Source organism: Lontra canadensis, unplaced genomic scaffold (genome assembly GCF_010015895.1).
Source record: "Lontra canadensis isolate GAN:19392208 unplaced genomic scaffold, GSC_riverotter_1.0 scaffold107, whole genome shotgun sequence".
NCBI classification, from domain to species: domain Eukaryota; kingdom Metazoa; phylum Chordata; class Mammalia; order Carnivora; family Mustelidae; genus Lontra; species Lontra canadensis.
Genome location: NW_022631101.1, coordinates 3,748,504 through 3,765,658, shown reverse-complemented (window position 1 = coordinate 3,765,658; position 17,155 = coordinate 3,748,504). Strand labels below are relative to the sequence as shown.

Below are 17,155 nucleotides of genomic sequence, written 5' to 3'. Positions count from 1 at the left end.
TGGGATCCAGCCTCAGTGGGGAGTCTGCTTCTTCCTCTCTGCCATAACTCTCCCCTTCTCATTCTCTTTCACATGCTCTCTCTCTCTCAAATAAATAAATAAAATCTTAATATATACAAAAACTTACTCACCTTAATTAAAAAATGCTTTATGGGGGCGCCTGAGTGGCTCAGTGGGTTAGGCCTCTGTCTTCGGCTCAGGTCATGATCTCAGGGTCCTGGGATCGAGCCCCACATCAGGCTCTCTGCTCAGTGGGGAGCCTGCTTCCCCCTCTCTCTGCCTGTCCCTCTGCCTGCTTGTGATCTCTCTCTCTGTCAAATAAATAAAATCTTTAAAAGAAAATGCTTTATGGATAGAAAAGGCTGGCCACCATCTGAGCTCTTAGTGAGTTGTAATCACTGATCGCAGATCACCAACAGAAATATAATAATAATGAGAAAGTTTGAAATATCTCAAGAGTTACCAAAATGAGACACTGAGACAGCAAGTGAACAAATGCTGTTGGAAAAATGATGCCTAGAAATTTGCTTGACCCGGGGTTGCCGCAAATCTTCAACTTGTAAAAAAAAAAAAAGAAAGAAAGAAAGAAAAGAAAAGAAAAATCACTGTATCTGCCAAGAGTCAAAAACGAAACCCAGTACAAGGTCCCACTCAAGCCTTGTTCCATCTCCATGAACACTGGTCCATGTCCTCTCGGAGTCCAGCCAGTGTGCTCAGAGGAAGTGCAGCCTGTCCTGCGGCAGAGAACCCACAGGGAGTATGCCTGACCATCCCAGCCAAGCCCCATGCTGGGGGTCGCTGCATGAGAGACCTCCCACCCCGCACAGAGACAGGAACCATGAAGTCGATCCCCGTAATTGGGAGAAATCATCAATTCTTCACTTAGAGCCATGACGTTTTTGGGATGGCTTGTTACACAGCATTAGCTATCTGAAACACTTCCCATTAAGGTGACAGGTCCCCGAGAGCCAGAAGCATGTCCGTTTTGCTCATTACTGGGTCTCCACTGTCTAGAATGTTTCCTGGCAGAGGGCAGTGCTCTGGAAAGAAAGAGGGAAGGAAGGAAAGAAGGGAGGGGGGGAGGAATGGACATAACCATGAAGGTTACCAATGGCCTCTGCCATCAGACTGGGAGCCCTCTGGGGTGGAAACCAGCGCTGAGCCACCCCTAAGCTGGTCCCTGGGCACAAAAAGGGGCGTTGGTGAATTTCCTTAAAATGTACTATGGAATTTGAATACAGCAGCTTGCACAAAAGTAGACAGACTGGTACACCAAAGCCCCATACACCCATCGCTTGATTTCCAACTTGTTGCCAGTCCGGCTTGCTCTGTCCTTTGCCTTCTCACTCAATCTGGACACATTTCAGTGTGTTCCTCTGACCGATAAGAATACTGAAAAATGGGGGCGCCTGAGTGGCTTCCGTTCAGGCCATGTCGCAAGTTCTCAGAATCGAGTCCCACGTTGGGCTCCCTGATCAATGGGGGGGTCTGCTTCTCCCTCTGCCTCTGCCTGCCGTTCCCCTTGCTTGCGCTCACTTTCTCTGTGTGTCAAATAAATAAATAAATAAAATCTTTAAAAAAAGAAGAATATTTAAAAATGTATAGCAAACCCCATGCTGTCACTGGCCCTAAAATTAAAAAATCTCGGGACGCCTGGGTGGCTCCGTCAGTGAAGCGTCTGCCTTTGGCTTAGGTCATGATCTCAGGGTCCTGGAATCGAGTCCCACATGGGGGGGGGTCCCTGCTCAGTTGGGGGCCTGCTTCCCTCTCTCTGATCCTTGCCCCTCCACTTGCGCGCTCTCTCTCTCTCTCTCTTTCTCTCTTGGGATCTCAAATAAATAATTAAAATCTTTTTTTTAAATGTTAAAAATTTTTCAAAAATTTAATTAAAAAAATAGGGGCGCAGGTGGGTTAAAGCCTCTGCCTTTGGCTCAGATCTTGATCCCAGGGTCCTGGAATCAAGCCCTGCATCGGGCTCTCTGCTCATCAGGGAGCCTGCTTCCTCATCTCTCTCTCTGCCTGCCTCTCTGCCTGCTTGTGATCTCTGTCTGTCAAATAAATAAATAGAATCTTAAAAAAATAAAAAAATTAAATTAAATTAAATAATCTCTGAACAACATATAAAACCCAATCAAATGATTTCCCTGATGGTCTCAAAACTGCCCTTTTTTTTTTTTTCCCCTTTCAACCTCCAGCAGCATACCCTCAAGCAAAAGTGGAAATAAATCCACAGGGCCCCTCCCCAGTGCCCATGCATAAGAGCGCCCTTTGCTTTGCATGTGATAATAGCTAACGCTGGTGACAGTATGTCCGTGTGCCGGGCATGGTTTATTTTTTGTAATAGTTGGTGGAGATAGAATTCACATACTATAAAATGTCAAGTGTACGAATCACTTAAAGTATTCAGTTGGGTGGTGGATGGTGGCCTGCCGAATGGTGTCTTATAAACCAGAGTAGCTACAGAAGTGGGCACTCATCTCCACATTGAGGAACATCATCCCCCCCGCCCCTTAAAAAAGCAAGCTGGAACCCGTAAGTGCTCACTAGCTAGGCGCCCACCAGTCTGCTTTCTTCCATCCCTGCGGCTCTGCCTTTTCTGGATATTTCGGACAGTGTGTGGTTCATCAGCTGGGTTGGTCCTGTTTTAATCCTCAGAGAGGGGAAGTCATTTGCCCAGGGTCACACAGCAGGAACAAAGAGGGAGCCTGCCGGCCTCAGCCTGGGGCCAACGTGTGCACTTAGTCACGGAGCTCTGGGTCTTCTCTGAGCCACTGTGCAATGCGTGTTCTGTGCTGGGCTTAGGGAGCAGACGCATCCCCTGAGCTGAAAAACAAACCTTACTCAGTAAACCCCACCTCCCTGGCTCCTCGCCTTCCAGTCCAAGGTGGCCACAGGGAATTACCCATATGGCCGGGGCGTCTGTTTCTGTTTGGGCTCAATGCCTAGTCATGACCCAAGGTGCCTAGATCCCCAGCTGGGTTGGCTCAATTCGGGAAGAGGCATTTGGTTGATGAGACTGAGTTTCTTCTGGAAAGAGCTCTCTGGCCTCTGAGGGTTTGGGGAGACTTATGAACCACAAGCAGGGTGGATGGGGCTGCTGGGTCACCCGTGGGGCGTGCCCCCCGATAGCTTCCACAACTTCCCAGATTCACACCTAGTGTTTTCCCCTTTGCTGGCCACTGGGTTCCCTATCTGACCAGGAACACAGCAGCCTGTGTCTCTAATCTGCTGGTGTGCTAAGTGAGAGGCTTGGCAGGGACTCAGCACTTGGCCAAGCTGTTCAATGGTCGGGCCTAAAACTGTATCAGTTCTCCGAGTCTGCTGTAACAATGATGCAAACTGCGAGCCTTAAAGCAGTACTAAAGAAATGGTCCCCTCCCAGCCTGGAATCGGCTGGAAGCCCGTCTCCGCCTGTCATCCCAGGGCGCACGCCCCTGGAGGGTCCATGTCACCTGCCACATGGGAGGCGAGGCCCACCCTACCCCACTGTGACCTCATCGTAACCAATTCACCTGCCAAGACTCTAATGTCCAAACAAGGACACATGCCGCAGTCCCGGGGCATTAGGATTTCCACCCATCTTTCTGGGAGACACAACTCCACCAGTAACAGACACATACGGTGTGCTCCATTGTGGTCTGGAATACAGGGCGAAGGCATTCCTGTCCTGGGCTTCCTTCTGTCCCCTGTGGCGAGGACAAGGGGGAGGTCTTTGAGCTCAGGGCAGAGCTCAGTAAATATTTGTGACTGATTTAGCGCGGTCTATGGTTAGCTCAGTTTATGGTTGACAGCAGGCCAATTTCTGCTTCGGCCTTCATGAAATAAAGGAGTCATTCACTTCCTCTTCCAAACAAGGCCCTTTAAATGCGGGGAGCAGAGTTGGGTTCCTCTTTGTCTTGAGATTAAACAGAAAGAAATATGGTCTTATTGCGCTACCCCACCCCGCTCCCGGAAGCCAGTGGCACCTGCTCTGTGCACCTGAAGGGCGGGTTCCTGGTGGGGACCTCCCTGGGAGGTAATGCGGGAGGGCGTCTGGGAGGATGGATCTTCCGAGTCTTCTTCTGCCAGGCTCCCAGAGCCCAGAGCAGGGTGGAGGAAGTTGGAGAGATGGGGGGGGGGGGGGGGGGGGGCAGGGCGTGGGGAGGGATCTGGCAGGGGAGTATTTTGTTGAAATGTGAGATACAGTTGCCATTTCCTTCTGTACTTTGATATTGTTGCAATGGGCAGAGAGTCAGAGGTCACGGCTCAGGTTCCTCTACCCTTCCAGCTTGTGTCTCTCTGAAAGGGACAATTGGGGAAAAGATCCTGACTCAGGTAAATTACCGTTGTTATGCCCGAGTTTTCGTGTCCGAGAGACCACCAAGGAGCCGACACCGATGCAATCACACGAGGGTTTATTTAACAAGCTTAAGCTTGGGCCCAAGTATACCCGACGCAGCGGAGTAGGGACTTGGACCCCGAGCTTAGTTAAGGCAGGGGTATTTATGGGTTCTTATTACTAAAGCAGGGTGGGGATTCCTGTTACTAAAGCAGGGTGAGGGTTTCTGGAACTAAAGTAAAGTAGGGGAAAGTTCAGCCCTTGGTCACAGGGGCCTGAGATGGCTGCCGAAGCTAAGAGGGCTGTACTTAGGCTAAGGCTAAACCTGAGGTGGGATGGCCTTAATTTTTCTCGGCCTCCACACCCTGTGGAGGAGGGACTCGGCCTTGAGAGGAGGGAGGAAAAGCAGACGGGAAGTAAAGCCAGTCTGATTCTAGGCTTGTGCCCCCACAAAAATGCCCATGTGGAGGTCTTAACCCCCAGCCCCCCAGAATGTGACCTTATTTGGAGACAGGATCTTTAGGTAGACGATGACATTAAAATGAGGGTGTTAAGTGGGGACCAGAATCCTGGATGACTGGTGTCCTAAAAAGAGGAGGAAATTGGGGGACACAAATTTTTTCTCCAATAGAGGGGAGACAATGGTCATCGCAAGCCAGGAGAGGGCCTGGGAACAGATCCTCCCTTACAGCCTCAGGAGGGACCAACGCTCCCGACGATGATTCTGATTTCCAGCCCCCTGAGGCATCAGGCGATCAATGTCTGTGGTTTAAGCCCCCATCGGTGGTACCTTGTTTTGGTGGCCCCCGGGGCCCCCAGTGATACCCACCCGCCCTGACCCTGTGCACTCTCGGCATGCATGCCCTGGTGTGTTCCCTCCCACAGCGGACCAGGGCTGTTCTGGGTGATGTATAGGATATGACAGACGTGACCGTGTGTGACCAAGGCAGGCTCGGCTCTGAAGGCATGGCGGTTTCCACCTTGGTCTCTTGGATTTCTCACTCAGGAGGCATCCAGCCGCTGTTGGAAGGCTTACGCTGCCCCATGTCACGAGGACCAGACCATCCAGCTAAACAGAACCTTCCTCCCTGCTCTCCTCCCCTTCCTTCCAGACCCTTCTGGTGCTTTCTCCAGGATCCCCCCTACCCTCAGCCCCAGACCATGCGGACTCCATCAGGACTTCAGGAAGTAAACTGGGGTCAAAATGACTTTGGGGAGATACAACATTACTGATACGTGGAAACAAAGGTTCTCGACCTCAGAAGCATGCCAGGAAATGGGCATAAGGAAGACACTTGGAAAGTGCGTAAGACTGGAAAGGGATGGGTCAGAAATGTTCTCAAAACCAGAGTGCTTGCTCATGCTCAGTGACAATTTTCAATGAGCATAAATGACTGTATGTTAAGATTTTGGAGGGGGTGCTCTTAGGTGGCTCAGTCGGTTTAATGTCTGCCTTCGGCTCAGGTCATGATCCCGGGGTTCTGGGATCGAGTCCTGCATGGGGGGGGGGTCCCTGCTCAGCGGGGAGCCTGCTTCTCCCCAACCGCCTCCCGTGCCGCTCTCCCTCCTTGTGCTCTCTCATTCTGACAAATAAATAAAATCTTTAAAAACAAAGAAGTTTTTTTTTTTTTAATATCCAAAAAGGAGTATTACACAAAGAAAAATACCGGTATATCCATAATGCCAAATGCACTGCACACAGGAAAACCCGTATTGTGATCCCCTGATCCAACTCTTATCCACACAGGGGTTTCTCAGAGGGACTCTGTGCCCTTGGGGCCTAGGCAGTGCCAAGGGGTGAGGCTTTCTGTCTGCAGCTGGCTGCTGACATGGCCAGACTTCCGTCTTTTGGGAACCCTGGGTTCCACCAGTCACTCCTAGGACCTTACACTCTGGGTGTCCTTGCTGCTGCGGGCGGAGTGGTGTGGAGTCCTTCCTGAGTCCCACGTGCACCCCCATTTCCAGGGACCTCACCTCCCCACCAAGGGCACCTCCCCGAGATTCATCATCTCAAATCGTGGGTTCCTCCCTTCCACATTAAGGCCCCTAGGAAACCCCAAATCTGATTCTTGGCTGGCTCTCCTTGACTGGAGGGGAGGAACGGCTTCACTGAACCCTCCCAGGAGGCAGGGGCATTGGACTTAACTCCCAAAGCCACCGACAAGGAGAGGGCAAAAAATAGGTTTCCATGTTAAACCCTCTGGAAAGTTCGGGGTGCGCCACCCACATGCCTGTGGTTGGCAGGCACTTCCCCGGCCTTCCCAAAACACTAAATGAACTTGTGGCAGGAGCCTCGGAGGGAAGTTCTGGATTAGGTCCGCTCGGCAGGGGGCACGCTAAGGCCCAGAGAGGTTAAGTTACTAGTTCCAGGTCGCCCAGCTGGGAGGCCTCAGGGCCTGGAGTTCTCTCTGGCCCGGCCCAGGTCAGCGGAGATGCCCACCCACTGGGGCAAGAAGGCTGCTTGGGGCTTGAAGATCCAGCGGAAGTGGGAGCCCGGCAGGGTGAAATTGGCCAGGTAGACGGTGTCCCCGCCCACTAGGTAGGCAGCCCAAATCCCGAACGTGCCCACCGTGATAACGCTGTGGTTACACTGAGTGAGCAGCGCAAAGTCCCTGGCAGGGGAGCCCTGAAGGCCGTTGCCCGCGAACACTACATCCCCCCGGGAGGTGTCGATGTTCTGTCGACACCAGGCCATGTCGTCGCTGGTGACCACGAAGACTGGGGAGCGGTGGCGGGCCCGGAACCAGGCCAGGGCCTGGCGCAGGTAGCCCCGGTCGGCGACCACGCCCTTCCACACCCGCGGCATGACTTGCACGTAGTCCCCCCGGCGCACATGGACGCCCACAAAGGTGCTTGGCTGTCTCCCATTCACCTGCAGGCCCCTTAGAAACTTCTGGGCGTCCTCCCGCACGTGGTCGTGCAAAGTGAACTCCCGCAGGATCTCGTCTCGCAGGTGGTGGTAGAAGGTCCAGGAGCAGGGGTAGCCGGTGAGGCGCACGTACTCCCCGGGGATGTGGCGGTAGCGCTCCTCCATCCAGTCGTTCAGGTGGTAGCTCTGCCAGGGGATGCGGCCGGCCGTGCTGCCGTGCAGGACCGGGAGGCTGATCCGGAAGATGGGGGCCAGCGTGCTGTGCATCTGGGCCGGGATGAAGGCCGGCCGCCCGTTCATCTTGGCCAGGGCGTACAGGGTGGCGTACTCGCCCATCTGGTTCCCCAGGCGGCCTTTGGCCGTGATGGTGAACATGCCCCCGGAGGGCAGGGGTCCGGGGAGCAGGACCACGCGGCCTGAGTAGGCCCACGGGGCAGGCACCAGGGCCAGGCGGTGGTGGCAGTGGAAGATGGTGGACACCACCAAGAGGATGAAGAGGAAGTAGATGGTGGAGACAGAAGGGCAGGTGGCCCGGAATCCCAGGATGGCTGGGGTAGGGGAAGGGAGCAAAGGGGAAACGGGAAGTGGTCAGGAGCAACAGCTAGGGCCGCCCGAGTCTTATTCACCCCCAAATCATACATTCCTGTGCTCAACTCCTCCAAGCAAGTCCAGGGGCGTCCAGTGTGTCTTGACCCGCTTTCTGCTCCACCCTCTACCTGTGGTTTCCCCATGGCTGCAGTTCGGGAGTCTCGTGGGCCCGGACAGAAGGAAGCACTGGGTGGCAGGACCCCCACTCTTCACGCTCTGCCTTCTGCCCCAGCCCTCTCCAGGAGCCCCACTGCTCGCTCTGGCCAGCCCCCTTAAATGGCAGGGTTCTGTGGGCCTTGCCTCAGCTCTCCTCCTGCTCCAATATTCCAGGGCTCCTGACTTTAGTAATCTGACCCTTTGGGATATCTGAACACTTATGGGCCCTCCTCAAATGTCCCTTGTTTAATGTGGGTCCCCAGTGAGGTCGGCTGGGTCTTCCACAGGAGGGCTAAAGTAGGACATCACCTGCCCTTCTCTGGCAGGGCACCATAAATGCCCTGCCCGCTGCTTTAGTTGCCAAAAAACGAGCCCCTCTTCTCTCTGGGCTGGTGACTGCTCTGTCCCAATCCTCATCACGCTGTCCGCTCAGCTCAGGTCCCACTGGGGGCCAGCTTTCAAGGCTGGCCAGGTCCCAAAGCCAGAGCAGGTGAGCTGAGCAGGGACTGGAGCCTGGGCCACTGGAGAAGCAGCAGCGACTCAGGACCAATGTACCCACCGCCCAGGGCCGCCTCCGTGGTGCACAACCGGGCAGTGGTCCACGGCCTGCACTCACAAGGACCTACGCTTCACCCGGCTGTCAACTGAACAAGCGGCTTCTGATCTCGGGGTCGCCGAGTTTGAGCCGCATGCTGGGGGTAGAGTTTACTTTAAAAAAAATGGGGGCCTGCACTTGGTTTAATGCTCTGCTTTCATCAGGTAGAAATTATCAGTACATCCAAATAAGGGATCCCATGTTTTCACTCCCCGCTAGGCTCTGCAAACCCGGCCGCTAGTTCGGCTGTCACCTTCTGTCCTTGAGTCTCAAGAGCGCCCTCTCCTGGCTTCTTGTCAGGAAAGTCCCAGAAAACCAGGGCATCTGGGCTGCGGCCCCCGGACCCCAGGCCGCGATTCCTTACCAGCCAGCCACCTTCCTGAAGACTGGTGGCCAACCCCCATCTGAACTGAACTCGTGTGGGGACAAAATGGGGCCTGAAGCGACCTGCGGCTCCTTGACTTAATGTGATGCCCGTGCGTTCTGCTGCACAAACCGTTAATGTTCAATTATGGGACGCTGCCCAGACCCCGCACCCCGCTGTGGGGCCGATGGCGAGTTTCTGAACCCCGTCTGGTCCAAAAGTTTCAGGTATGAGACTGTAGGCCTGTGTTCACTCATCTAGACTTCGTGGTCTCCCCTGGGGAAGGCGCATTGTTAGGGTCATTTAACAGATGAGGACACTAAGGCACAGAGAGGTTAAGAAACCTGCCAGAAGTCACACAGCTAGGAAAGAGGGAGCAATGGATCTGAACCTCAGAAATCTGTGCTCTCCATTGCTGTCCTCGATTTTTCGAGTCTTCCGGAGGGAGAGCTCTCAGATGCACGCTCTCCGTCCAGTTATACGCAGAGTACGACCTGCCCTGCCTCTTGGGACCTCTTATTTCTGGGCCACCGAGGTAGGGATGAAAGACCTCTGAAAGCCCAGAGCTGTGGGTCCCTCCTGGCTGAGCCACCATGGAGCTGTGCCCCAGGGAGATCCTGCTTCCTCCTCTCTGGGGCACTGTGAGGGGAAAGGTGCCCAATCCTGGAGGAGCTCCTCCCCCTCCAAAAAAAAAAAAAAGTTTCTTTCCCAACTTGGAGAATTCTTTCTGCTCAGCTCCTGCGGCTGCTTCTGCCTCCCCCCCCCCCCGCACAGCCCCCCCCAAGGTACCTTGGGGGTAATCGCGTCAAGCAGCTCAGGCTGCAGAAAAACAAGAGTGAGGAAGAAGCCTCCCTCCAGGTCACATTAGCTTAAGAAACTTCTTGTCCCCAGGAGGGGAGGAAAATAAAGGGAGACCCAAACCTTCTGGACTTTTCTCTGGCCATTAAGTCCGCTCGGGTCGCTCCTACCTTGACGATGCTTGGGTGGCTTCCCCTCCCCGCTTTCAGGCCTCAGCCCAAATGTCCCCTCCAGAACCCTGCCCTGCCCGCACTTTCCTGCCCGGTTTGCTCCGAAGTGCCTGTCACCTTCTGCCATTCTCTAGAACAGAATTACTTACTGCTTCTCCACAGCGATCTCTCCTCTAGATTGTAAGCCTGACAAGGACGGGGAGGGGGGTTTGTGGATGAGTTCGCTGGGGTGCAGGCACATAGGAGGGAGGGAGCCTTGCGGTCCGGTGGCTCACACTGCCTGTCTCCGCCTGTCCCCAGGCACCCCTACGCCCCCTCTTGCAGCCAACCTCTCCCCACAGCCTAATTTCAAAACTGATGCCTCTGTCCCAGCTCCTACCCAGGCTTGTCCCTCCACGGTGGTGCAAGGGGGTCCCCAGGAACCAGAATCACAGACCGTCCTTGCTGCGCCCAACCCCAGAACAGGCTCCTGACAGAAGGAGGGGGGTCCCAAATCCCTATCAGGCTTGGGTCCACACAGCACCACAATAAACCAGTAAATGTAATAGTAAACATACGCAAAGCCACTGCAGCACATATCTGGGTCCTCAGCTCCCGAGGGCTTCTCTCAGAGGAGTGGAAAGCGTTATTTTTCTAGTCAAAACCAGTGGGTCTGTAATGGTTGACACATTTGCATGAAAATCTCATGACTGAAGTGTTAAGGCCATGGGGAGGCTGTCTTTGAGCTCTGTCCCTGTCCCCCTCAGGGTCCCTGCTCTCTTCCTCCAACACCAGAGGAGGGAGGCCCAGGGAGTCTCACCTCCTCACTTCCTTCCCTAATGTCTTACAAAGCAGCCCAATTCTTTGGGTTTTCCTATGGCCGCCCAGATCTTGCCAAAAGGAAAGCGACTCACCTTAAAGCTCAGTTTACCTACAGAGGACAGAAGGGTCCAGAAGGGAGGAGGGGCTGGCTGGGGGTCCCACCGCCTAGCAGATCAGCCCCTACCCCTCCTGATGGGAGGGATGGACTGAACCACCATGTGGTGAGCTGAGCCCAGCCAACAGCCTCCAGTAGCTGGGAGCCATGGGGAGTCGGTGGGACAGAGGTCTGAGGGTGAGGGCGGTGGGGACCCTGGACCCGGGAAGCTCATGGAGCCACTGTCCCATCCTACCTGTCTTGAGCCTCCTGGGCCAGCGTGCTCTGAGCTGCCTGGTTTCAGGCCCCCCTGGGGTGACATCCCTCATGTCCCACACAGTCCTGGGTGGCGTGGCTGGATGGGGTCCCTGCGGGGAAAGCATGGCTGTGGTTGGCGAGGGGACTTGGGCGGGGGGGGGGGGGGAGTGGTGGTGGTGTTGGATTCTGCGGGCTCTGCTCAGAGCTCCCGCCCAGAACCCCCACTAGCCTGGGGCCTGACAACAGCCACTCGGCAGTCACTCCTGAGAGCCCACACCGCACCGCCAAGCTCCTACAGGAGGGAAGAACACCACGTGAGGAGCTAACTACAGCGGACACTCTCTTCTTGGGTGCAGGTTTGGCCAATGTCAGGGGCAAAGGGCAGGGTGCGTGCAAAAAAAGCCAGGGAAAAGGAGCCTGGGTCCCAGATGGACCCCTTCACTGCCCAGGCATGGGGGCCTAATGGTGGGTCTGGTGGGAGCACAGCTAGACTGCGTTCCTTAAAGGGGGGAAGGGAGTGGGCTCTGGCTCCCAGAGGGGTAGGGGCTGGGGGCTGGACATCTGAGTCCCCAGATGGGCAAGGGCTGGCTTCCGGATCCCCCGGGAATGCCAGGGGACTTGCGGCCTGGCTGTCCGAGGTGCTAAGGGCCAGAAAACGGTACCCCGTGAACCACCCAGGCAAGAAAGGAGAGGTAGGAGATGGGGGCTCGGTCCTTAACGAGGCTGGCGCTAAGGGACAAGGTGAATGCCAGCGCCGCATGGGCGCAAAATGGCGCCAGGCTCATCGGGAGGGGCGGCGGAGGGTGAGGCCCATTATCTGGGGCCCAGGGGTGGGGGGGTGGCGGTCTCTGCACATGGTAACCACAGTGGGGATACTAGAGGCTATGAAATCAGGTCCAGGGCGTTTGTGACCCCAGCCGCACCCCCAGATGCCTCAGAGACTCCCGGGAGCAAGCCAGGGGCACGGACACTGGGGCCCAGAAATGCTCCAAAGTCCCCAAACCTGAGGCAGTTCGTCATTAGGGTCTGCTGGCCCCAGAAGGGGAAAACCGGGTGCGGGGGTGCTTTCCACACCAAGCCCTCCCTAGCCCTTGCCATCCTAGGGTCTGGACTTCAGGCACCCCTCAGACACTATGCCACTGGCCCTGCTTCTCTTTCCGCCCCCACCCCCGCCAGCACCTGCCACCTCCACGTCTGTTAGACCTTCTAATCTGGGGACCTTAGGGTGGGTAGAGAATGTGGGGGCTCCACTCTCCTGACCCTGAGGCCTAGGATGATAGGCGGGAGTGGGGAGGGCTGAGATTATCAGAAAGTCTTCTGAAATCCAAGGATAGGGTCCTCCCACTCTGAATTCTAAGGGGGACTCAGACATCTGCTTTCCTAACCCCCTTTCTTCAGCTTCTGGGTGACCCAGGCTTCCAGTCCCCTGCGTGAACCCCTCCAGTTCCTTAGCACACAGTTCTCTGGGCTTTGCACCTGGGTGGGAAAGGGTTAAGGCCGGGTGGAGTCTAGGGGTGGGTGGCAGCGAGGAGGCGGCTGGGTTGTTTGGCGATAATCCCCCTCCGTGCCCTGGGTGTGGAGAACAAGGTTAGGGCCCCACGTGGGAAAGGGCCTCTGCTCTGATCCTCGTGGGCCAAGGGCCTGGCCTCCAGCTTCTGATGCCCCGCCGAGCCCCTCCCCCGCTTCCCCACCTCCCTACTGGCCAAGCTTGGAGGCCCTCCGTGTCTCCGAGCCCTCAGGTCTGCCTGTCTGTCTGTCCTGGCCCCGGCCTCTCTGAGACTCCATATCCCCCATTCCCTGTGGAGCTGGGTGTCCAGCCGCAACCCATCTGGACCTTCCAGCCTCCCTTTATGTCCGGTCCTCTATCCTCATGCTTCCTTCTCTGCACCTGGCCCTTCCCTTAGACTTGGGTCCCCTCCTCTCCGTCTTTGTTGTCTGTGCCTCTGTCCCTTTCTCTATTTCTTTGTTTCTAAGCTTCATCAGTATCCAAGTCCCCCTCCCCCCCTTGTGGTCTCTCTAGGTTTCCCCATCTGTCCCCACCCCTTGCCATCTCCCCAGGGCCCCCACCCCTTGACACTGACGATAGCTCTGGGGTGTTAAGCTACGGATTAGTTCAGGCAAAATTCTCAATTTTGCTTGCGTTCTTTTCCCTTTGGGTTATGTAAACAGTAATTCTCCCCAGATGGAACTATTTTCCTCGCTTAGCAGCAGCCGGGGAGGGGGCTCAGGCAGGGCAGGGGGTGGAATGCAGGGGGTTCCTCAGAGAGCCTGGGGCGGGGGAGCAGGGTGGAGACTGACCCATGAGGGCAGCCTGAGGCCCTCAGCCTGGTCCCTCTTCTCCTCTCCAGGTACGTGCTCTCTAGGACCATGTCCGTGACCTTTGCACTCTTGCTCCTCCTGGGCCAGGCTGCCACCGCAGACCCATGTTACCATCCCGGTGGCCGTCCGCGCTTCTGCCTCCCACCAGTGACCCGGCTGGCTGGCATGGCGGCCTCCTGTCCCCAGGCCTGTGCCCTCTCCCTGGGGGCGGACCTCAGCCCCCGGGCCACCTGCAATGGCAGTCTAACTCTGGCCCTGGGTGGCCCCTTCCTCCTGACATCTGTCAGCCTGCGCTTCTGCACCCCAGGATCCCCGGCCCTGGTCCTGTCCGCTGCCTGGGCTGCAGGAGGTCCCTGGAGATCGCTGTGGCGCAGACCCGCCTGGCCCGGGGCCTTGGGAGGCCCCGAGAAGGTGACCTTCCGAGCCTCGCCAGGCCCTAAATCCAGCGTCCTGGTCAGTCACCTCCATGTGGAGTTCGGGGGCCGGGCGGGGCTGATGGCAGCTGGAGTTCGGGGGCGCTGCCAATGCCATGGCCACGCAGCCCGCTGTGCCGCCCGTGCCCAGCCCCCCCGCTGTCGCTGCCGCCACCACACCGCCGGCCCAGGGTGCGAGAGCTGCCGCCCGTCCCATCGAGACTGGCCCTGGCGGCCTGCCACGCCCTGGCACCCCCACCCTTGCCTGCGTGAGTCCTGGGGCCCCCTCTTCCTGCCTTCACCCACTCCCACCCCGCCCCCACCCTCTAGGGGCTGGTCCCTGGTCCCTACAGGCAGTGTGCTGTCTCCCTCCAGAAAGCTCCTTGCTCTTTGCTTCACCCCTGCTGATCCTGAGCCCTCCCCCACCGCCCCTGCCCTACAGCCTCCCACCTGTGCTCCCCCTGCCTGTCCTGGTCCTTGCTGCCCCGACTTCCAGCTGCCCCATAAGGGGCTCCAGCCTCTGGCCCACTTGCCATTACGAAGCTGCTGCTGCTATGAATAGCATTTCCTGAGTGAGCGCAGGTACAGGGCGGTTGGACCTTTCCTGACTCCTCAGACCCACCACAGCGGTTAAGTCCAAACTGAGGCACCACCTGCTGTGTACCAGGCGGGGTTTCTCATCACGTCCATTTTACAGACTAGGAGACTGAGTTTAGGGGGAGAAGTCCCTCGCACAAGGACACACAGCTAGTAAGTGGCAGATCCAAACCCGAGCTCAGAGCTCAGGGGTCTTGGCTTGTCCCTGCCAAGCTCCCATCAGGGGCAACCTTGCTAGGTGCTCTAGAGTGACACATAGGCCCATGGGCTTGGCAGTGAGCCAGCCAGCCTGGGCTCAAATCCCAGTTCCTCTGCTTCCGGGCTGTGTGACCACAGGCAAGTGACTTGACCTCTCTGGGCCTCCACTTCCTTCTCAACTGTAATGTAGGGACGGTGACAGCATTTCTTTCATAGGCTGTAGTGCAAATCCAATGGGTCGATATGCATAAAGTCCTTAGAATAAAGCTGGGTATGGCACCTGGCACCGAAGAAGAGCTCGCTGCATACCTGCCAATGTTACCGGTCCCCAGATGAAGGAGGGGGGCCCCCAGAGGAGAGGCATCGTTTGCCCTCAGGCTCTGTGCCAGCAAGGGGTAGTGCTGGGTCTAGACTCAGGGAGACAAAACTTCTCCATAGCGAGCAATCCCCTAGGCCATCCAGGTAGACCAGAGCTCCTGAGGCCCGCTCCACGCTCCACTCCCTCTCCCCTCCACAGTGTTTCCAGACCCCGAGCTTCTGGAGCCTGGCCCTTCCCCATTGCTCCAGCAACCCCTCCTCAGAAACAGCCCTCCTCCCTGCACCGCCAGCCCGCGGGCCTGGCTAGAGGGTCTGAGTGCGTTATGAGGCCTTGGGAAGTAAATCTACTCTACCAACAGAGACAGACAGACAGACACACATCCCTCCTCTCTCCACCCTCCAATTCTTTGCCCATCCCTGCTCTCTTTCTTCCTGCCATGTTGTGTGGAGTAACTTAGATCCTGCCCCACTGTCCTTGGCTCCCCAATACGTCCTCCTCCCCATCGAGGTCTTGCTAGACCCTCTGCTCCCACCACTTCTGGCCCACTCCCACCAGCCAGATCTGAGACCCCTGCGGGGTGGGGGTGTGGGGGGGAGGGGAGACTTACATTGCCTGGGGGTAGGATTTGGTTCATCCTGGGCCCCGAAAAGGCCTGGGAGCTGGGGAGGCTGTCCCTCTGAGGATCACCACGTTGCCCCAGGCTGAGCATGGCCTTGGCTGCTGCACCTGGGTAAGAAGCCAACAGTGTTGTGACAAAGCAGAGTCTGGGCAGATGGGGTGGGACTAAGTCCTGTGGCCGAGCTGCCAGCTTTATGGGGCCCAGTGTTCTGAACCCCTTCCAGCCATGTGAGTCTTCCGGATGGAACTGAGTTGAAGTCTTCACCCTCAGGTCAGAAAGAACCCAAAGCCTGATTCTTCCCACTGATAACCCGAAGAGTACTCTGGCCCACGGCAACCCTGGGAGAGAGGGGCTAAAATCCCCACTGCATGGGAGGAAACCAAGGTTTAGGGAAGCGAGTCATTTCTTTCCTGCAGCTGCCCCTCTGTGTTGTGGGCACCTGCCAGTCCAGGCCTCCCAAACCCCTCAGGGGTCAAAAACTCCTTACACCTCTCCATGAGCGGTCCATGAACCCCCTCCTGTGGCCCCTCACTCAGAAACGCTGGCTAGAAATACAGATCCCCGGGTGCAGCTGAAGGCCTGGGGTGTGCCCTGGAAGATGTGGTTTCTTCTTAACATTTCCTGGTAACTCTAAGAAGTAGGAAGGTTTGAGAGCCACGGCCTCACTGATCAGCGCTCCCCAGGAACACACACACACACACACGCACGCACACACACACACACAATCCTCATGCCACCATGGGCCACACTGGAGCACGGCTGCCAAGAGCTCTGGGTTCTGAGCCTGCCTCTGACCGCCCCCCAGCTGTGTTACTTTGGGCAGATGACTTTGCCTCTCTGTGCCTCTGCTTTTGCATCAGTAAGTTGGGGTTGATGACAGCACGGGCCTCACAGAGCCGCTCTGAGAATGAAACATGCTGATCACGGATGCGCATGCTCTGTGTCAAAGGCCCTGGGGCAAGCCCTTTATATCCTTTTGGTTTCCTTTAAACCGTGCAAGGGGATGCTGTAACTGGTGTCTTACAGCGGAGGAGGCCGAGCTGTAGAAAGAAGTCACTTGCACTTGCACACGAGCACAGTGGGGAGCAGACATGCAGGGGGGCTGACCCCATAGCCCGAGCCCCCCCCCCCCCCCCCCGGGGGGGGGGCCGCCCCCCCCCCCCCCCCCCCCCCCCCCCCCCGGGAGCGGAGTGGCCGCTCCTCCCTAAGCTCCTAGTTTCACACAGACTTTGGGCCCTCAGGCTCACCCACTCCAGTCCAGTGTGCCCCCCTTCAAGATGAGAATGAGGCGGGTCTGGGACCCAGACAACCTCCTCATTGCAGGGATGCGTTATTTCCTCTCCTGAGGGCGGGGGGTGGGGGGGGACCTGGGGACGGGGACAGAAGGCAGGAGCCTGAGGCACCTGTCACCACCTGTCTCTAGCCTGCTCCTGCAACCAGCATGCCCGACGCTGCAGGTTCAACTCAGAGCTCTTCCGGCTGTCCGGTGGCCGGAGTGGGGGCGTTTGTGAGAGATGCCGCCACCACACGGCCGGGCGGCACTGCCACTACTGCCGGCTGGGATTCTGGAGGGACCCCAGCCAGCCTATCACCAGCCGCAAGGCCTGCAGGGGTGAGTGCGGCCTGGAGCCGGGCCTAGAGCGAAAGGAGGTGGCGGGGGGGGGGGGGGGGGGGGGGGG

At 57.0% G+C, this 17,155-nt stretch overlaps 2 protein-coding genes across 2 annotated transcripts in view; one reads left to right on the top strand and one right to left on the bottom strand.

Moving 5' to 3' along the window:
- Positions 1–6,599: 6,599 nt before the first annotated feature.
- The window catches only part of LOC116856043 (galactoside 2-alpha-L-fucosyltransferase 2-like), a 14,102-nt gene continuing 3,546 nt past the window's right edge, over positions 6,600–17,155 (bottom strand). Inside the window, exons 2-4 of the mRNA XM_032839226.1 lie at positions 15,465–15,583; positions 11,010–11,121; positions 6,600–7,735 (exon numbers count right to left, since the gene is read on the bottom strand). Of these exons, the coding sequence (XP_032695117.1) occupies positions 6,708–7,735; positions 11,010–11,121; positions 15,465–15,583 (1,259 nt within the window). The 3' untranslated portion in view covers positions 6,600–6,707. The remainder of the gene's footprint in view (positions 7,736–11,009; positions 11,122–15,464; positions 15,584–17,155) is intronic.
- The window catches only part of NTN5 (netrin 5), a 4,603-nt gene continuing 826 nt past the window's right edge, over positions 13,379–17,155 (top strand). Inside the window, exons 1-2 of the mRNA XM_032839227.1 lie at positions 13,379–14,012; positions 16,900–17,088. Coding sequence (XP_032695118.1) covers positions 13,379–14,012; positions 16,900–17,088 — 823 coding nt within the window. The remainder of the gene's footprint in view (positions 14,013–16,899; positions 17,089–17,155) is intronic.